The 17,341-nt window shown below is 52.3% G+C and overlaps 7 protein-coding genes across 7 annotated transcripts; 3 read left to right on the forward strand and 4 right to left on the reverse strand.

Moving 5' to 3' along the window:
* Positions 1-86: 86 nt before the first annotated feature.
* Positions 87-2,580, forward strand: hrdA (E3 ubiquitin-protein ligase HRD1; the record flags this gene model as incomplete). Its single annotated transcript, XM_056950634.1, is given in 7 exon segments — positions 87-110; positions 166-270; positions 328-901; positions 918-1,585; positions 1,636-1,719; positions 1,809-2,262; positions 2,303-2,580. The coding sequence occupies 7 exon segments, from the start codon at positions 87-89 to the stop codon at positions 2,578-2,580; spliced, it is 2,187 nt and encodes a 728-aa protein (XP_056816549.1).
* Positions 2,581-3,445: 865 nt separating this feature from the next.
* On the forward strand, positions 3,446-4,657 carry N7506_001339 (DUF3431 domain-containing protein; the record flags this gene model as incomplete). The annotated part of the gene is made up of 1 exon (XM_056950635.1): positions 3,446-4,657. One exon carries the CDS (start codon positions 3,446-3,448, stop codon positions 4,655-4,657), a length of 1,212 nt encoding a protein of 403 aa, XP_056816550.1.
* An 803-nt stretch (positions 4,658-5,460) lies between these two features.
* On the forward strand, positions 5,461-7,459 carry N7506_001340 (uncharacterized protein; the record flags this gene model as incomplete). The annotated part of the gene is made up of 2 exons (XM_056950636.1): positions 5,461-6,935; positions 6,988-7,459. 2 exons carry the CDS (start codon positions 5,461-5,463, stop codon positions 7,457-7,459), a joined length of 1,947 nt encoding a protein of 648 aa, XP_056816551.1.
* A 413-nt stretch (positions 7,460-7,872) lies between these two features.
* Positions 7,873-8,814, reverse strand: N7506_001341 (Tim17/Tim22/Tim23/Pmp24 family protein; the record flags this gene model as incomplete). Its single annotated transcript, XM_056950637.1, has 5 exons — positions 7,873-7,930; positions 7,981-8,204; positions 8,266-8,476; positions 8,545-8,597; positions 8,638-8,814. The coding sequence occupies 5 exons, from the start codon at positions 8,812-8,814 to the stop codon at positions 7,873-7,875; spliced, it is 723 nt and encodes a 240-aa protein (XP_056816552.1).
* Positions 8,815-9,262: 448 nt separating this feature from the next.
* N7506_001342 (rRNA-binding ribosome biosynthesis protein RPF2) lies at positions 9,263-10,359 on the reverse strand (the record flags this gene model as incomplete). Its single annotated transcript, XM_056950638.1, has 2 exons — positions 9,263-10,289; positions 10,346-10,359. 2 exons carry the CDS (start codon positions 10,357-10,359, stop codon positions 9,263-9,265), a joined length of 1,041 nt encoding a protein of 346 aa, XP_056816553.1.
* Positions 10,360-11,144: 785 nt separating this feature from the next.
* Positions 11,145-14,518, reverse strand: N7506_001343 (valine--tRNA ligase; the record flags this gene model as incomplete). The annotated part of the gene is made up of 4 exons (XM_056950639.1): positions 11,145-12,151; positions 12,207-14,222; positions 14,286-14,429; positions 14,488-14,518. The coding sequence occupies 4 exons, from the start codon at positions 14,516-14,518 to the stop codon at positions 11,145-11,147; spliced, it is 3,198 nt and encodes a 1,065-aa protein (XP_056816554.1).
* A 1,206-nt stretch (positions 14,519-15,724) lies between these two features.
* Positions 15,725-16,962, reverse strand: N7506_001344 (casein kinase II subunit alpha/alpha'; the record flags this gene model as incomplete). The annotated part of the gene is made up of 4 exons (XM_056950640.1): positions 15,725-15,823; positions 15,876-16,295; positions 16,375-16,748; positions 16,848-16,962. The coding sequence occupies 4 exons, from the start codon at positions 16,960-16,962 to the stop codon at positions 15,725-15,727; spliced, it is 1,008 nt and encodes a 335-aa protein (XP_056816555.1).
* Between the last annotated feature and the right edge of the window lie 379 nt (positions 16,963-17,341).

Raw genomic sequence — 17,341 nt, forward strand, 5'->3', positions numbered from 1 at the left:
TTCGCCAGATGTTACATTGAGACAAGGGATTCCCCCACGCTCCTTTTGGTCCATGACCCTCGGCTCGTCCGATCCAGTCAATAGCCATGAGACTGGCCGCTTATGCTGGGGTAAGTAGTACAACCGGTTGGGGAGGGGGAAGATAATCGCTAACATCACTGACAGGCCTCGGTGGTCCTGGCCACTGGTGTTCTACTTAAAGCTCTTCACCAGAGGTCCAATTTCTACTCAGCATGCGTCTACCTCTCTCAAAGTAGTGCGAACCTTATGGTGAGTTGTCCTCATCTGCCTCAATCGGGTCATCTTCTCACATTGCCCAATTTACAGATCCTCACGAACCTATGCCTTCTTATTACCGGATTCCTCCTCTTTTGGCTTCAGCGCCTTCTCTACGGACCCTTGCGACCAATCGAGACCGAGCAACTATACGAGCGCGCTTGGTTTGCCGTCACGGAGACATGTTTGGCCATGACTATCTTCCGGGGTGAACTCGGAGCATGGTTTTTGGTTATGTTTATCTCCCTGCTGGTTGGCAAGGTATGGGGCTGGATTGGGGAAGGACGGGTCGAGTTCTTGGAGCAACAACCCCCAGCAAACCCCAAGCTGTTCCATATTCGCCTGGCGTCCTCGCTTGCTCTGACCGTTCTATTCGACTGTTTCATGTTGCGATACTGTGTGCATACTGTGATAACCCAGGCACGCCCGGATATGATGGTTATGTTTGGGTTTGAGTTCGCTATCCTCACGATCTTGTCGTCCTCCACACTGCTAAGATACGCAATCGCTCTGACCGAAATTTCTATCACGCGCCAGCAGGTCAAGGCGAGAGTGGAGGAACGCAGAGCTGAGATTCGTGTTGCACGGGTCGAGGCCATCCAAGAGTCCGCCCGCGCGGGCGCGAGTTCCCCCACCCGCAGATCTACCCGATGAAAATGATGTGAATGAATTGGAGATTGATGTACCTGGGTGGGAGGAAAAAGGTCGCTGGGTCTTTTATCTGGATCTGTTGACCGACTTATTAAAGCTCGTCATTTACCTCACCTTCTTTGGCATATTGCTCACCTTCTACGGTCTGCCTATTCACATTCTGCGGGACGTTGTGGTCACTATCCGCTCTTTTGCTCGTCGCATCGTCGATTTCATGCGTTACCGCAATGCGACCAGAGACATGAACCAGCGATACCCGGATGCAACTGTCGAGGAAGTTTCTCGGGAGGATGTTTGCATCATCTGCCGCGAAGAAATGACCCCAGTTCAGCCGGCACAGCCTGCACAACCTGCAGAGGGAGCTGCAGAACATCCAGCGGCTCCCCCTGCCGCTGGATCCCGACATGTTCCTGAACGTCTGCGTCCAAAGAAGCTTCCCTGCGGCCACATCCTGCATTTTGCATGCCTTCGAAGCTGGCTGGAAAGGCAACAGAATTGTCCAACATGCCGGCGTCCCGTCATTGCGCCAAATAGAACCGCAGGAGCTGCCGGCGTGGGAGGAAACAATGCACCCGGCCAGCCAAACGGTAACCAGGCCGGTCAGCCAGGCGCGAATGGAGCCCCTCGAGCTCGTGTTCTTCAGCTCGGGCCACTTCGGGTTGCCTTTGGGGCTATGCGTGGGGATCTCTTTAATAACATGCATCATAGACAGATTCCCCAGGGCAACGCTCAGCAGCCTGCGGCGAACCCTCCTGCGGATGCACCTGCCGGGCAAATTGGATTTGGGTTCGGGTTCGGGCAGCGCCCGCAAGCCCCAGCCCCTACGCCCCCACATGCCACAGGCACGGGGGGGCTCCACAGCTTCCGACCTGAGTGCCCAGTTGCTCCAGATTGAACAAAGGCTCACCCATGAGATTCAAACCCTTCGAGCTGCCACGGAACAACTAACCCGTGTGCGCAATCTGCAGCTGGAACTGGATCGATTGCGCCAACAGGGAGCCCCTGGTCCCAACCCAGTCCAGTCTTCCAATACCCCTATCTCAGCCCCAACCCCAGGCCCGAACCCCTCGGTGTTTTCGGCTCGTCAATTTGTAGGAGCCTCAAGCAATTCTGTCATGAATTCGGGCGACGCGCGTCTACCCGAAGGATTGACCATTCCTCCTGGATGGACTCTTCTTCCTCTCCAGCGTATGGACAACAGTACTGGTTTAGCACAACCCGTGCCGCCAGTGCCTGCCACCTCCGTTACTACTGAGACCACACCTGCGTCGGCTTCGAACAGTGCCGTTCCCCTGTCGGATACCACATCCGCGCCCCATCAGGCAAACGGAGACGGTGCCGTTGCACAAGTTACCCCTGAACCATCCACAAGCAGTGCAAAAATCGACCCAAACCTACAGCCCACCCCCCACTGTTCCTACTCCTGCTCCTGATACTCGCGCGGACGAGGCCCGTGCAGATTCTCCCTCCCAAGAATGGACAGACTTAGCCCCCAAACAACCATTGGCCACTGGGTCCACTATCCCCACGACCTGGGGCAGTGGAGAGTCTTCACAGGCGCCGGCTTCCCCGGATGAGCGCTCGGAGTCTCCATCCAAAGGCAAAGGCCGGGCTGTGACTGTTGAAGAAACAGCCGACGAAGAGGCGGTATAGCGGATGAGATCTCGACTTTTGGCTTCTCTTTGTACTTTTCGGGCCTGCTCAGCCCTTTCCCCCCAAGCGTTGCATGGCGTTCGCGAGCAAAAGATCATACCCAGATTTCTTACGATTTTTTATACGGTTTGAAGTTCATGTTTCAGGCTACTTGGCCCACGTGGAAATGTGTACATGTATTGTGTAAATGGCAACCTCATGCTTTTTCTCTGAGCTGTGCTCCAAGGTTAGGAATGTAGTTCAGGTAATTTTCCTGGTTTGAAACATCTTTGACGTTCAAATGGCAATAATGGTCATCTTTGAGCACTGTACGGACTATCATGACTACTGAGCTTTGTTTCAAAGTATTATTGAAATCAATGAGAATTCGAGTGTCCTCGAGGCCTCTATAACGTCAAGTCAGGGTCTCCAAGTGGCGTCGGCCCCCGGCCCGCTGAATCAGGGGGATCGTCGGGGATTACGAGTATACAAATGCACATCTCTACATTTCCTCCCATTTTGTGACACTTGCACAGTTTATGATTGATATAAAGATATAGGATATAAATCCACTCCGTACTCTGTGTTCCAACACTTAAATAGAGCAGTATACAAAAAAAAAAAAAAGAGGTTAGCGGCTATGCAACGTCGATCAGGGCTTTCGTCATAGTAGTGCGCAGCCACACTCTCCCGTGTTTCATCGCCTTTTCGATATGTCCTCTGGCTACATTTTTCTAACCCCTTGACGTCCAATTCTGGCGATGGTGACATTTTGAGGTAAGGATCCTGGGAATTCCCCCGTCAGCGACAGAGTTGATATACTGCATAATCTCGGAACTTTCCACTGACCTGGTGTAACAGACATACATCCATTGCCCTACCGTCCATGCTTCTCCCACGGCGAGCGGTCCTCTTCCTCGGTGTCTTTTTCTTCCTCATCCTCCTCTTCACCGCCAAAACCCTCTCCCGGCCATGGAATGAGGTCCCCCAAGTCATTGGCTTGGGTGACCTAGTCTCCAGCCCCAACGACACAGCTTGGAACATCACACGCGGTCACACCAATAATGACCTCTATGCGCCCCCGCCGAATTTCATCCCGGGCACCCCCAAGCCCCTGGGTTACCAATACTCCAAAGTCCTGGTGGTAACGCGCACCAAGGAAGAAGACACAAGCTGGATCACCGAACAGCTCCCGGACTGGGACACCGCCGTCTATGTCGCAGACGACCCATCCGCACCCCTCCACCCACCAAAGAATAAAGGTCACGAGGTCATGATCTACCTGACCTACCTCGTCGACCACTACGACCACCTCCCGGACGTCGCGGTCTTCATGCACTCCCACCAATTCGCCTGGCACAACGACGCTCTCTTCGAGGGTGATGCAGCTCAACTCCTGCGCAAGCTGAATCTCAACCGCGTCATCCGCGAAGGTTACATGAATACCCGCTGCGGATACGGCCCGGGCTGTCCCGCTTGGATGCACCCGGGCGCCGTCGAAGCAGACGAGTCCAAGCAGGAGGAGATCATGCTTGCGCGGGCGTGGGGTGAGCTCTTCCCCGATCAGTCCATCCCATCTGTTCTGGCGCAGCCGTGCTGTGCGCAATTTGCGCTGTCGCGGGATCGCATCCGCTCCATCCCGAGGGCCCGCTATGTCTTTTATCGGGATTGGTTGCTTTCAACTGATCTCAGTGATTACATTACCGGGCGTATCTGGGAGTACCTGTGGCAGTATATCTTCACTGGTGAAGCTGTTCTCTGCGTTGAGGAGAGCGTCTGTCTGTGTGACGGGTATGGGTTCTGCTTTGGCGGCGACGATGAGTACAGAGCGTATCAGCAGATGGAGGCGGATAGGAATGATCTTCAGGATGCGTTTGCTGAATTGATCTGGCTGGCTGCTGAGGGTGGGCTCGATGAGTCTGATGGGGGTGTTAATGCGGATGGTTCCCCTGTGAAGCCTACTGATGCCCACACGCAGCTGCAGTTGAAACAGCAGGAATTGGCCTCGGCTCTGTTCAATGCTACGGAACGAGGGAAGAATCCTCGGTACAGGGCTGAAGAAGCTGGCCGGCCTTGGAAAGCGGGCGATGGGTTCTAAACTTGACTGGATCGAGTGAACCTATTTGCACCTCGAATCTCTTGACATGATCTATGACACCTATCTGCCATTTACCTGGAAATCTCTTACTGGGTCTATCTTTTTATCTTTGTTTTGATATTTATTTTGGGCCATTTTCTGTGATTCTGTGAGCTACTGTACTTGTATATATATACTTCCTTTTCTTACGGCCGTTTAGACATCATGTTATAGTTTTTGGAGACGAATAGACAAATTGAGTAATAGTCATAAACCCCCTAAAGTTATGATTCTTGATATTAAGAGTCACAGCAAACAATTGCCTGGGATAAATTCCGAGTGACACTTCCAAATGCTGAGGTGTAGTTCCCTGGGCACGTGACCCGGTCAACTCCCGAGTTTGCACTGTCTGCCTCTCCTTCAAACCACGCAAACATCAGTCGCGCCTCTTATCAGCCATACACTTCACAAGCTCGAGAACTCGCTTTCTTGCCTCAATTGTGCTTCATATTTTTAAAGATTGTGCTTCTCGCCCTCTTGGGTGTGACGCGCTGCGGATTTGCCCCCACCCCACGAGCGTTTACGCCTCTTGGTCCTTCATCGCGATCCACCAACAACAGAAGCTTTGATAAGAGCTTAAGGTTGCCCAAAAAAAAAAAAAAAAACATTGCGTCGCAGTCGCTGGAAAGCCCGGCTCGCAGTTTGACACTGTCCTCGGCAGAGTGGTCTTGTCGTGCCTGATCATCCAATCTCCAGTTTTGCAGTCCTTCCAACCCATCCATACCCTCTTGCCCTTATCACCTTATCGCGCATCACCATCCACCATGGCATCCAACAGCCAACATCCGCCTAGCTCCTCTTCCTCTGCCATTCCCAACTCTTCCGCTACTGCTGCTCACTCGGAATCGAATGCGCAGCTCGGAAACAATGGGTACGCACCTAACGACAACCAGCTTGCCGGATTGGTAGAAGCAGCCACTGCCGCTGCAGACCAAGACGTGTCGCAATGGGCTACCGCAGAAGCACTTGCATCAGCTGCCGGTGCGGCCGGCCATCACCACCAGCTTGAGGCCTATGGAGCTGACATGCACCTCGGCGACGACGGTTTCGGTGATGCAAAGTTTGACGCGAACTTTGCGACTCCCATGGGTAGCGCAAGGCATTTGAGAGCACCAAGCCAAACTGATCACCAATCACCCGGCCTCACACGTACCGCAACAAAGAAGCGTAAGCGCAATGACGACAATCTCGACCCAGCCCTGGCGGGTGCTGGCCTTACTGCTGCCCAGCACCAGGCGCAGTCCCAGCAAACCCCACATGGATACACCGGCGAGAGTATGGAAATTCGCACAGAGCAACCTCAAACACTGTCTGATGCTCGAGCTGTCGGAGTTCATTCTGCCGCTGCGCTGTTCCGTCAACCTTCCAGCAACAAGAAGTACACTCGCCCCCCAATTTCGAAAATGTTTAGCTCGCTCGAGATATCACCAGAGAACTTCTTGCATCTCCAGGCTGCTGCTAAGAACTACATGTTGGATGACGATCACCCAGAAAGACGTGATTGCGTTGGACAGCGCGGTAAGGGAGATACAGAGATGGTCAAGCTCCGGCTCTGGAACTGTGTTCGTCAATTCCTTGAAGCCGAGGGCAACGGCGAACGATTCTTTGGGGAAAATGTCCCCAACGAGGGAATGAATCCCAGAAGCTACTCCTGGCCGCGCGACCAGCAGAAGATCATTTCACTGGTCATACCCCTACTTCGTCGGATGGTCACAAACGAAAGACAACGCCGATATGCCATTGAGACTCGGAAAGGCGGTGGTCCCGATGACCGACGACGTCGCAAGACTGAAGAGTTCTCGAATATGAACGACTCCCGCTTCTCGCCTGATCAATCTATGATACAAAACCAGACGCATCGTGATGACTTGTCGCAATCAATGCCTCAGCACGCTTTGCAGCAACCAATTGATTCGTCCCAGCCCATGGACCTCGGTCTTACGGATCTCCTCTTAGATGGATACACTACTGACTGGGAAGAGATTGCCCGTTCTTACGACGCATACAACCAAGGCTTTGAGCTTGATAATCTGTGGTCCATTTCTGGTCTTCAGCAGCCCGATTGGCGCGGCTTCGTTGCTGCAGTCGATAGCCATTACCACGTCATCCACAATGGTGATCACGAGTGCCCACCTGCTTGCGAGGACGAGAACATCAACCGCATCATTCACTCCGAGGTTACCTCATCGCTTCACTGGCGAGTTGGTGGAGGTCGTCATATCGCAGCCCGTGATGAATTGTATGTTGCAGCCTCTTCTCTCATGTTTACTATTTCACTAACATCACAACAGTGCTAGCAGCATCGCCCGCGATGTCTCTCGCATTATTCGCGAGAACATCGCCGTTCGCCACGGCCACCCTCAACCAGATAATCACTTCCATCATGTTCCCTTCACCCCCTTGCCCGAGAACACCAACCCTCAACACCAAACATCCCTTCGTGTCAACATTGTCCAGGGCGGAAAACGTATCCTCCCTAGGTTCGACCTGCCAGCCGGGCAATACCCCAACATTGAAAGTCTCAAGCAAGCGGTCCTTCGTCGGTACCCAGGTCAAATCCCGGGATTGTTCACCCAGGAAGGAAATCCTGCTGCTCAGGAAGCGCGCGAGACTGCTGCACTCGCGTCCTGGAAGCTCAAGGTGTGGTTGCCGGATGGTCTGGTTCCGGTGGTTAATCAGAAGGATTGGACTATTGCGGTACTTTCTGCTGATACTGTTGACTGGATGGATGGGGACCTGAAGGTTCTCATTGAGGTTGAGTAGAGACTCGGTGTGCGTGTGTATGTGTATGTGCTATTGCTCTTTTCGATATCCCTCTCGTTTTTCAATTCAAACCATGTATTAATTACTAAAAGACGATTCCTTGTGACTCTTCATAAGACATATGGTGCATATAACATGTAAACAACTTACAAGGTTGGATTCCTCACCTGGGCACCTAGGCAGATTCCCGGTCACTGCCTATGTGCATCCATGGTTGTAAGTCAAACTTGGAAGTAGAAATCATCAAAGTTATATATGTATTGTAATAAGAAGTAGATACAAAGAAAGCCCATGCCTCATAATACAGCTTAAACCAAAAGTTCATGAGCAGGGTCTGGACTGATGCACATCGATTCTCAAAAACACCAAACATCATAACCGCTCTATACGCCGTGACCCAAAGAAAAACGCCCTCATTTATTATGCAACAACAGCGTACGCAAAGAATCCCAATGATCCGAGTCACCATAACTAAATCAAAGTCAGCGATGTTTTCCCAAACCAACATACAGAACACATACATGTACACCATACTACTCCGCAAACTCGACGCCAAAGTCTCCGGGTGCCACCGCCAGATATACATGACCATCGCCCAGGTCATGCTCGCAAAGACCGGGTATGCATTATCGGTCATCTTGGTGCGAGTCTCGGGTGTGATAAGAGAGGAGAGCGGGTGCATATTCGGTTGAATGGCGATCTTGGCAAGCGCAAGCATCACGCGCGCAAAAACATAAATGACGATCTGAAGGAAGTAAAATTAGCCCTCGTCCCAACAACACTTTTTTCAAACGGAGACCACGTACCTGCTGGCTAATACTGCCCGGCTGTCGTCCAAACACCGCATACCCGCCCAGCAGGCCTGCAAAGAAAGTATCATATCGACCCTCCTTCCCGGTTCCACCAGGGATATTCCGAAGAAGGATCATGGACGCTTTATAAATGATTGCGAAAGTCGAGAGGTTGCGCGCATGTTGGCGGGTAGCTTTGAAAACGAGCTTTGTCTTTTCGCGTATACTGTCATGCGATCAGCTTCGGTTTGTGGTTGTGATGCGGTTGCGCATTCGGACTGGGGAACGACTTACGTTCCGGATCTGAAGAGGAATATCATTCTATAGTTTGAAGAGGTGTTGGTCAGCTTTTAGATCTTTGCTCATGTCGGTTCGGTAATAACATACACCAGCGCATGCGGAAAACGGACTTTCGATCCGTAGACGATTCCATTGCGGGCGCCTTTCACTAGTGACAGTAAGGGCGCGAGTTCGGGCTTGAGGACTAGGGCGTCGAGTTGGGACTGCGGTTGTTAGGGTTGTGTTTGGCCGCGGGCTTGAGGGACTTACCAGTAGGGTATCCATACTGGACCTCGGTATGAGGTTGGAGTTGGATCGGGGTGGTTATCGCAACGATATGCCTGTAGGGTGAAATAGAGAGTTCAGAAGGGTCATGAGTAGCAGGATAGAAGCCAGAACGGTCGGAGTAAGAGGAGAGAGGGGACGGCACTTTTATCGGTTTCCGCAACGAGAAGGGCCTCGGCATGTGAGAAGCCGACGTCACGGTCACGTGGATCTATAGAGGTCCATGCGAGTTTGCAGCTGTTTGCTTGCATTTGATAATCCTATCTATAATGTTATGATGTTGAGATATTACTACTACTAGTACGGAGTACGGAGTAAAAGGGTTGTAGTAGATTGCTCCATTAAAGAGGTCAAATAACTTTTCATGTACCGGTAAGACAACTCATACAGGCGCAGAAAACGAAATCCCGTCCGGCCCAAACGCCTAATAGAAAATCATGCAAATATCTTAGTTCTTCCGTGCCTTCTTGTTGCTTGACTTTGGCTCCTCAACCTCCTCAAGCTCCTCAACCTCATCAGAATCAGAGATCACATCATCCTCCATCATATCCTCCATCGTGGGCTCCTCGTCATCAGACTCCATACCCGCCCGACGCTTGAGACCCTTCATCTTACGTGTCTGCAAGTCGGACAGATCCTGCTTGCCGAGGTGAACACGACCAATCTTGTCACCCATAGAGTCGGTAATGATGTTCTTCTTGGTGCGGCCCTCCTCGTTCGGACGCTTGCCCTGCTTCATAGCCTCCTTCTGCACCTCAGGAGCAGCCTGGCGTGTGCGGCCGACCTTGAAGTCGAACTTGGGTCCGACCTCCTGCAGCTCGACGCGGGGAAGCTTGTGTCCACTGCGCTTGGTGATGACTCGGTACCAGCGCATGTGAATAACGGGCGAGAGGCCATCTTGGGGCTCCTCGGCGCCGACCATCAGAACGTACTGCAGACCCTCGACGTCGATCTGGGTGGTTTCCTCGCCCTTGAACATATCGAGAAGAGTGCTCTTAAGGATGATGTGGGAAGTCGATGTGGGGTCGTCCCAGGGGCTACCGGTGAAGAGCATCATAGGACGGAGGCCGAGACCGACGTCCATGACAAGTTCGTTGATAGGCGGGATAACCTCGCCGTCCCGCGGGGGGAGCAGCAAAAGCTCCACAAGATCGAGCAGCTCTGAGTTGAAAACACGGGCGAGGGTGAGGCAGTTAGGGCGCTTCTTGTTGTGACTTCCGAATGCTACGAGGCCACATTCGTTCTTGTTGGCCAAGAACTCGAGGCTCTCCGAGTTCTCATATGGGTGCAAGTTCTCGTTCTTCTTGTGGAAGAGGATGTTGTGGGGCTTCGTCAAGGCGTGGAAAGTCTTCAGAACGGTGTCCAGAGGTTGAGGGCATTTTGCGCCGTGGAAAATCAGCGTCTTCTTCGGGCCTTCGATGAGTTGCGGCTCCCGAGCTTTCAGGATACGCGCAGTGCGCGGGTTCTTGGCTTTTCTGAAAAATGGTGGATTAGTTGGGAAGTTCAATCTGAGCGAGCGGGTTTAACTTACACTTCTCTCAACATATTGTAGAACCTGGACGGCAGAATGACTTGGGGTAGATTCTCACAAGAGCGAAAAAGTTTTGGATTGATGGCTTGGCGGGCTTATCGATAAGACGGGTCACGTGGTGCAAATATCTAAAGTCAATTGCTTGGCGTTTCTTGCGGACTGTTCTCTCAACACTGTAATGTACATCGTCTGATGTTTCACCCTTTTCAAACAATTGGGATGATGGCATCGTATAGCCAGACTCAATCTATGTGCATAGGAGCAATTTTCTAGTTCCTGGAAAGCTCCAGGCTCTTGATGTTACAAATGCTGAAATCTTCCATCAAGCAGTTTCGTGGTCTAGCGGTTATGATTTTCCGTTAACAATTGCCTTACAGGCGAGTGTTCCGGAAAGGTTCTGGGTTCGATTCCCAGCGAAACTAATTTTTTGCCGTTTTGAGGTGTTTGTGTGGACACTTGAGGTGGATACTCGGAGAACAGATACTTTCAAGAACCGGGCGTGTGTGGGAACTTCATATTGCCAAGACGAGCGTTGACGTGGTACGCAGTACTCCTCACATTGACAGCAATTTCTAGATGGGACCAAGAGCAGACGAAGGGGCAAAAATTCTGACATCTGCAGACCCTAGTAGTACGCCAAAAGGAACTTTGATAGTGTATGTTTGGCCTACAAACTTCCAGGCTGGAGCTTGGTTCGTTACTATCACATATATGGTCCCTTTGCTTTTTCCTTCTGAGGCTTGGGAACATTGAAATCGGAAATCATTGATATATTTTGTTTTAATCTAACAAGTAAGATCTACTCCAAGCGAAGCTTCTCAAACTCCTTAACCTGCTCTTCAAGGCGAGCAGCCTCGCTCTCAGCCTCACGGAGACGCTTCTCTTCCTGCTCACGCACCTCAGGCTTGACCTTCTCAGCCCAGCCAGGGCCGGAGATGATGCCCTGGGATTTGCGTGCGTTCTCCTGGGCCTTCTCAAGACTAGCCTTGGCCTTCTCCAGCTGCTCAATGGCAACTTCCTTGGGAACACGAAGGTAGACAGCAGCCTCGGCGCCGACAGAGGCAACAACGCAGCCGGAGGGGGGAGTCTTGTTCTCGGGACCGAGATGAGACAGCTCGCCGAGGTTCTTACCACCGAGAGACTTGATGGTGGTCATCTCCGAGGAGATGGTTGCTGAGCTGGTAGCATCGTAGGTCTGGATGATGATGTCGGCCTGGTCCTTGACGCCGTATTGGGACAGGATGGAACGGATGGCCTTAGAGGTGTCGAGAATGAGCTCGTAGGCGCTGGCGGCGGCGGGGTCGTCGAACTCGGCGATGTACTCGGGGTACTTGGCCTTCATGATCGAGATGGTCTCGTCGCCGGCGCGGCGGGGCAGGCTCTGCCAGACGTGCTCGGTGATGAATGGCATGATGGGGTGGAGCATGGTCAGACCGCCATCAATGGCTGTGTAGAGGGTCTGCTTGGCGGACTCCTTGGTCTCGGCAGAGGCGTCGTCGGCAAGAATGTACTTGGAGTTCTCGACGAACACATCACACAGCTGAGAGTAGAAGTATTGGTAGGAGATCTGAGCAGTGCTGGAGAATTCACGCTGCTCAAGAGCCTCGTTCATCTCCTTAGCGGCCTGGTTGAACTTGTGCAGAATCCAGCGCTCGGGGAGCGACTCGCGGCCGGTCTTCTTGACGCCAGCCTGGGGCTTGAAGTCCTCACCGAGCTTGCCGAGGACGAACTTGGTGGCCTGGTAGATCTTGTTACAGAACTTACGGTATCCGTGGATGACCTGAATATCGAAAGCAATATCACCACCTAAGGAGAATGGTTAGCAGAAAGTAATTAGAAAGAGCACTGGATAAACACATACCACCAGTGGTGTAAGAGACAAGAGCGAAGCGGAGAGCATCAGCACCGCACTCGGGGATACCCTTGGGGAAAGCCTTCTTTTGGTATCTGGTAGCGGCAACAATCTCCTTCTCAGCAATGTTACCGAGCTGGAGCTTGTCGTGGAGAGCCTGCAGCTGAATACCCTCCATGACATCGAGAGGATCGATGACGTTGCCCAGAGACTTGGACATCTTACGGCCATCAGAATCTCTGATAAGGGAGTGGCAGTAGACCTCACGGAAGGGAATCTGGCCAGTCATCTTAATACCCAGCATGATCATACGGGCAACCCAGAAGAAGAGAATGTCCCAACCAGTCTCGAGAACGGAGGTAGGGTACAGGTTCTCGAAGTCGTGGGTCTTGCGGGGCCAGCCCAGGGTAGAGAAGGGCCACAAGCCGGAGGAGAACCAGGTGTCAAGAACATCAGGATCGCGGACGAGGTTGAACTTCTTGCCGGGGAACTTCTCCTCGGCCTTCTTGCGAGCATCCTCTTCGGTGCGGCCGGTAACCCAGAGGTTACCGTCACTGTCATCACCATCCTCGCCTTCGATCTCGACGAAGTAGGCGGGGGCCTGGTGTCCCCACCAGAGCTGACGGGACAGACACCAATCGTTGAGGTTACGCATCCAGCGGAAGTAGCTCTTCTCAGCGCTCTCAGGGCGAATGATGATATCACCCTTCTCAACGGCCTCGATGGCAGGACCAACGAGAGTCTCCATGGCCATCCACCACTGGGGCTTGAGGATGGGCTCGATGACATCGTTGGACTTGGCGCAACGAGGCACCTTCATGGGGTTGTGCTCCCACTTGACGTAAAGGCCGGCCTCCTTGAGAGCATCAATGACCTTGTAACGGGCATCGAAACGCTTCATGCCGGCGAAAGGACCACCGTGCTTGTTGAAAGTACCATCGTCGTTCAGGACGGAGATGAACTTCAGGTTGTGGGCCTTACCGCGGTTGAAATCGTTGAAATCGTGAGCAGGGGTGATCTTGACAGCACCGGTACCGAACTCGGGGTCAACCTCGGGATCAGCAACAATGGGGAGGAGACGGTCCACGAAGGGGTGACGAGCGTTCTTGCCAATCAAGTGCTGGTAACGCTTGTCATCGGGGTGAACGGCGATACCGGTATCACCGACCATGGTCTCGGGACGAGTGGTAGCGATCTCAATGCGCTCCTTGGTGCCATCCATCTCGTAGCAGAAGTGAGTGAGGACACCGAATTCGACCTTCTTGTCGTATCCGGGGACATCGAGAAGGGTACGACCCTCGATTTCCTTGTTCTCAACCTCAAGGTTGGAAAGAGAGGTGTTCAAAGCCACACACCAGTTGACAAGGCGGTTAGCACGGTAAATGATACCCTCCTCGTGAAGACGAACGAAGGTCTCAGTCACAGCAGCGGACAGGTTAGGGTCCATGGTGAAAGCTTCACGGCTCCAGTCGAATGAACCACCGACTCTGCGCAGAGCGTTCTTGATGTTCTTGTGGTACTCGTCCTTCCAGTCCCAGATCAAGTTGACCATAGCTTCGCGGCCAATATCGTGACGGGTCTTCTTCTCCTTCTTCCACAACATCTTCTCGACGACGCTCTGTGTAGAGATACCGGCGTGGTCCATTCCAGGAAGCCACAGGGTAGTCTTACCCTTCATTCGTTGCCAACGGATCATGGTATCCTGGAGGGCGTTGGTCAGGGCGTGACCCATGTGAAGAGAACCGGTAACATTGGGAGGAGGAATGGGAATGACGAAGGAGCCTTCGGGCTTGACCTTGCCGTCGGGACCCCACTCGGGCTTGAACAGATCGCGCTCTTCCCACCAGTCGAGACGACCAGCCTCGATGGCGATAGGGTCGTAGGCATCGGTGGTCTTCTCCTTCTCGACCTTCGCCTTCTTATCAGCCTTGGGAGCGGCGGCCTTTGCGGCAGCAGCAGCAGCCTTGGCCGCCTGCTTCTCCTCAAACTTCTTCTGCTTTTCGGCCTTCTTGCGGTCTCGTTCCACTGATGAGATCCAAAGTATCAGCATGCGTTCTCTTGTCCAGAATTGCCAGTGTCATAACGTACACTCCTTCTCGGTCTTCACCTTGGGGGCGCCGTCGCCCTGGTGTTGACCGGTTGGGTCCTTTGCGGCCGCATCGGCGATCTGGCTGCGTGTCTGGTCGTCGACCTGGGGAGGTGCGCTGGTCACGGGAGCCGTAGGCTCACCCGCTGTCGAGTATCAGCATGGCGCAAAGTCATGAGTCATGAGTCAAGAGTATATACTCACTGGGGTTTTGGGAGGCAGAGTTCTGAGCCATCCTTGAGAATGCACGATATGTGGGAGTAAATCTCCAAGGCGCCGATCGCGCCACGAACCGCCTGATAAGTATCTTGAGGGATGAGGGGATACAAAGAGGGGTGGTTGTGCGAAATGCGGGCAATTAAATTTCCCACGCTGGATGAACGAATGAGAGCGCGGCACTCGGTGGGAGGCTCGGTGGAGTCAATCAGGCGCGATTTGGTACTTCGCCTCGCATTTGCTTCTTAATTGTCTGCCCAGTGGTTCAATGCGCGTAATTCAATGCTTCTTTGTGTTTTTGTGTTTTGCTCTATACTCTCGTAGATTGCCCTTTGCTCGGCCACGACGTTGCGATAACCTTTCACGTGATGCGCTGGAGCCAACGGGTGATCTGACAGCCTAATTTTATGATCTATACATCTTGCTGTTCTACGATGCTTTTGGGCTTGATCTAGGAATTGAGCTTGAGATGGTGATGAGTTGAAGTTTTGTAACGTGGATGGTTCATAACTGTTTCCAGTTTTGAAGATGTAGAGTGCATCGGAGGTATATGTACAGAGCACTACATAATACCTACTTTGGCCTATTTGACACTGGATGTACTACACTGTCAGTATGTACATGTTCAAGGAAACCTTGGAAGCACTATTCCCACAATTAAGCTTATCATGACTTATTTTTTTATGTTGTCTGTTTCATCCAACGTTTAATTCGTAAGGCAAAAAGCGTTCCGAGGTTAAGATGCAATGCGTAGTCTTAGGAAATCCCGAGAACATAGTAGGTCCGAAACACCAAATCAACTAAAAGAAAAATCAATTAGGAAACCCAGCAACGCTATACAAATAAAAGAGATCAACGAGGAGAAGTTCCCCATCTAAGACGCTGATTTATCACGCTCACTGACACGCCAAACGACCCAGGCGAGAAGGAGGTCGGAACCACCAGTGGAAATGTCATGATCTCTTGTCATCAAAGTCGTCTTCATTCAGATTTTGCTCGGTTGCCGCAGCCCGTGCGCCGAAGGGCTATTGAGAAAGATGGCGATTACGATGACCACGCTCGTTTCATATTTTCGATCGTCGTACCGTTCATATTGGCAGGGTTCAAATGCAAAAGGGAATCGTAGTGATGCGCGCCGCGGTCTTGACAGGATGCAGGACCTTGCAAAGCCGGGCATCGCAATAGGGAGATTAAAGCCATGATCATCAATAGTTCAAACGGATATTCAGGGCAGGGTGACGTTGTTGTGGCTGAGAGCCTGAGCATCAGCACGGACCGGGTCGAAGTACACGTGGGCCATAGCTTCCTGAGCAGTCAAGCGTTCCTGAAAGAAAAAGTCAGTCGATTGCGCGTTTAGGATAGGTGACACAACATACGGCATGATCATATCGCAGAAGCTTGTCCAGGAAGTCGATTGCTTCATCACTGACGAAGCGCTGGTTCTCAGCGTTGACAAACGAGGGCCAAGGCTTGCGGGGGAATCGGGAGAGAATGTCATCGTATTGAGGATCCAGCTCAATGTCGTACTTGTCAAGGTACTCGAAGAGCTCCTCGGTGCCAAGAACCTTGGCAATCTTGACCAGCTGGTCGGAGTTGCTGTTTCCGTGGAAGAAAGGCTCCTTGCGGAAGATCATTGAGGCGAACATGGCACCAAGGGACCACATGTCCAGAGAGTAGTCGTACTCTTGGAAATCCACAAGTAGCTCGGGACCCTTGAAATAGCGAGAGGCGACACGGACGTTGTATTCCGTGCCCTTGTGGTAGAATTCAGCCAAACCCCAATCAATCAGACGGAGCTAAAAAAAATTGAAGGTTAGACCAGAACCAAGGCTGCGTTGGACATTCGAGTCCAGTGCGAATATCGCATTTACTTACCTTGCGCTTCTCGTGATCAATCATGACATTGTGGGGCTTCACATCGCGATGCATGATACCCTTGCTGTGGCAGAAGTCAAGCGCCTTGAGCAGCTCGAAGACATAGAAGCGAACATCGTAGTCGGAAAAGCGGGGGTATAGGGTCCGGAAATCGGTGTTGTTGATGGCTTCGAAGACCAGGCTGGGAGTCTTGCTCTGGTTGTCGCGGACAACATCCAGCAAGGCGACGACGTTGGGGCCGCCAGCGAGGTTCTGGAGGATCTTGATCTCACGCTTGATCTTCTTCTTCTTGACAGGCTTGAGAACCTTGATAACACACTTCTGGTAGTTCACGACGTTGATGCCCTCGAACACCTCGGAGTACTTTCCTCGGCCTGTAAAGTGGTGACAGTCAGCACATATGGTCTGCAAACCCGATCATTACTCAAGATGTGGAGCCGATGTCGAGATATAGGCAAATAGGATTTGCTCACCAATCTTGCGCACGATTTCGTAATTTTCGAGAACGCCCCAGGAGATATTAACACTGTCGTAGTCCCAGTAGGACCGAGGCATATGCTCATTGACATCAGCATAGACACGCGCCATCTTGAAGGTGACAGGCGGTTTGCGAGTGCGCCCACAATTAAGAGATGTGCAGCGGGGTCACGAGGGGTGCCGTGTGACGGATCGAGTGGCCAGGCGGGGTACCGAGGCGAGAGAAAGCAACAGGCCAGCGATTCAGCCCAGACACAGTGCTCACAAGAGACTTGGAGCAATGAGATGGAGTGAGATGCTGTGGTGATGATAGAATGAGATCCGTTCCGCCTCGAGTCACGGGACAAGGGCTGTGGGGAGCCGATCAAATGCAGTTAGAATCTTCGGATAAATGGTTTTCCCGGCAGATTTTCTGGATTGCCTGTTTGGGACAGTTCGAGACCTAAAGGAAAGTCGTCAGACAGAGTTATCTTCGGGCGCGCCGTTCTTA

Source organism: Penicillium brevicompactum (assembly GCF_028827555.1).
Source record: "Penicillium brevicompactum strain IBT 35665 chromosome Unknown utg000001l_segment0_segment0, whole genome shotgun sequence".
NCBI classification, from domain to species: Eukaryota; Fungi; Ascomycota; class Eurotiomycetes; order Eurotiales; family Aspergillaceae; genus Penicillium; species Penicillium brevicompactum.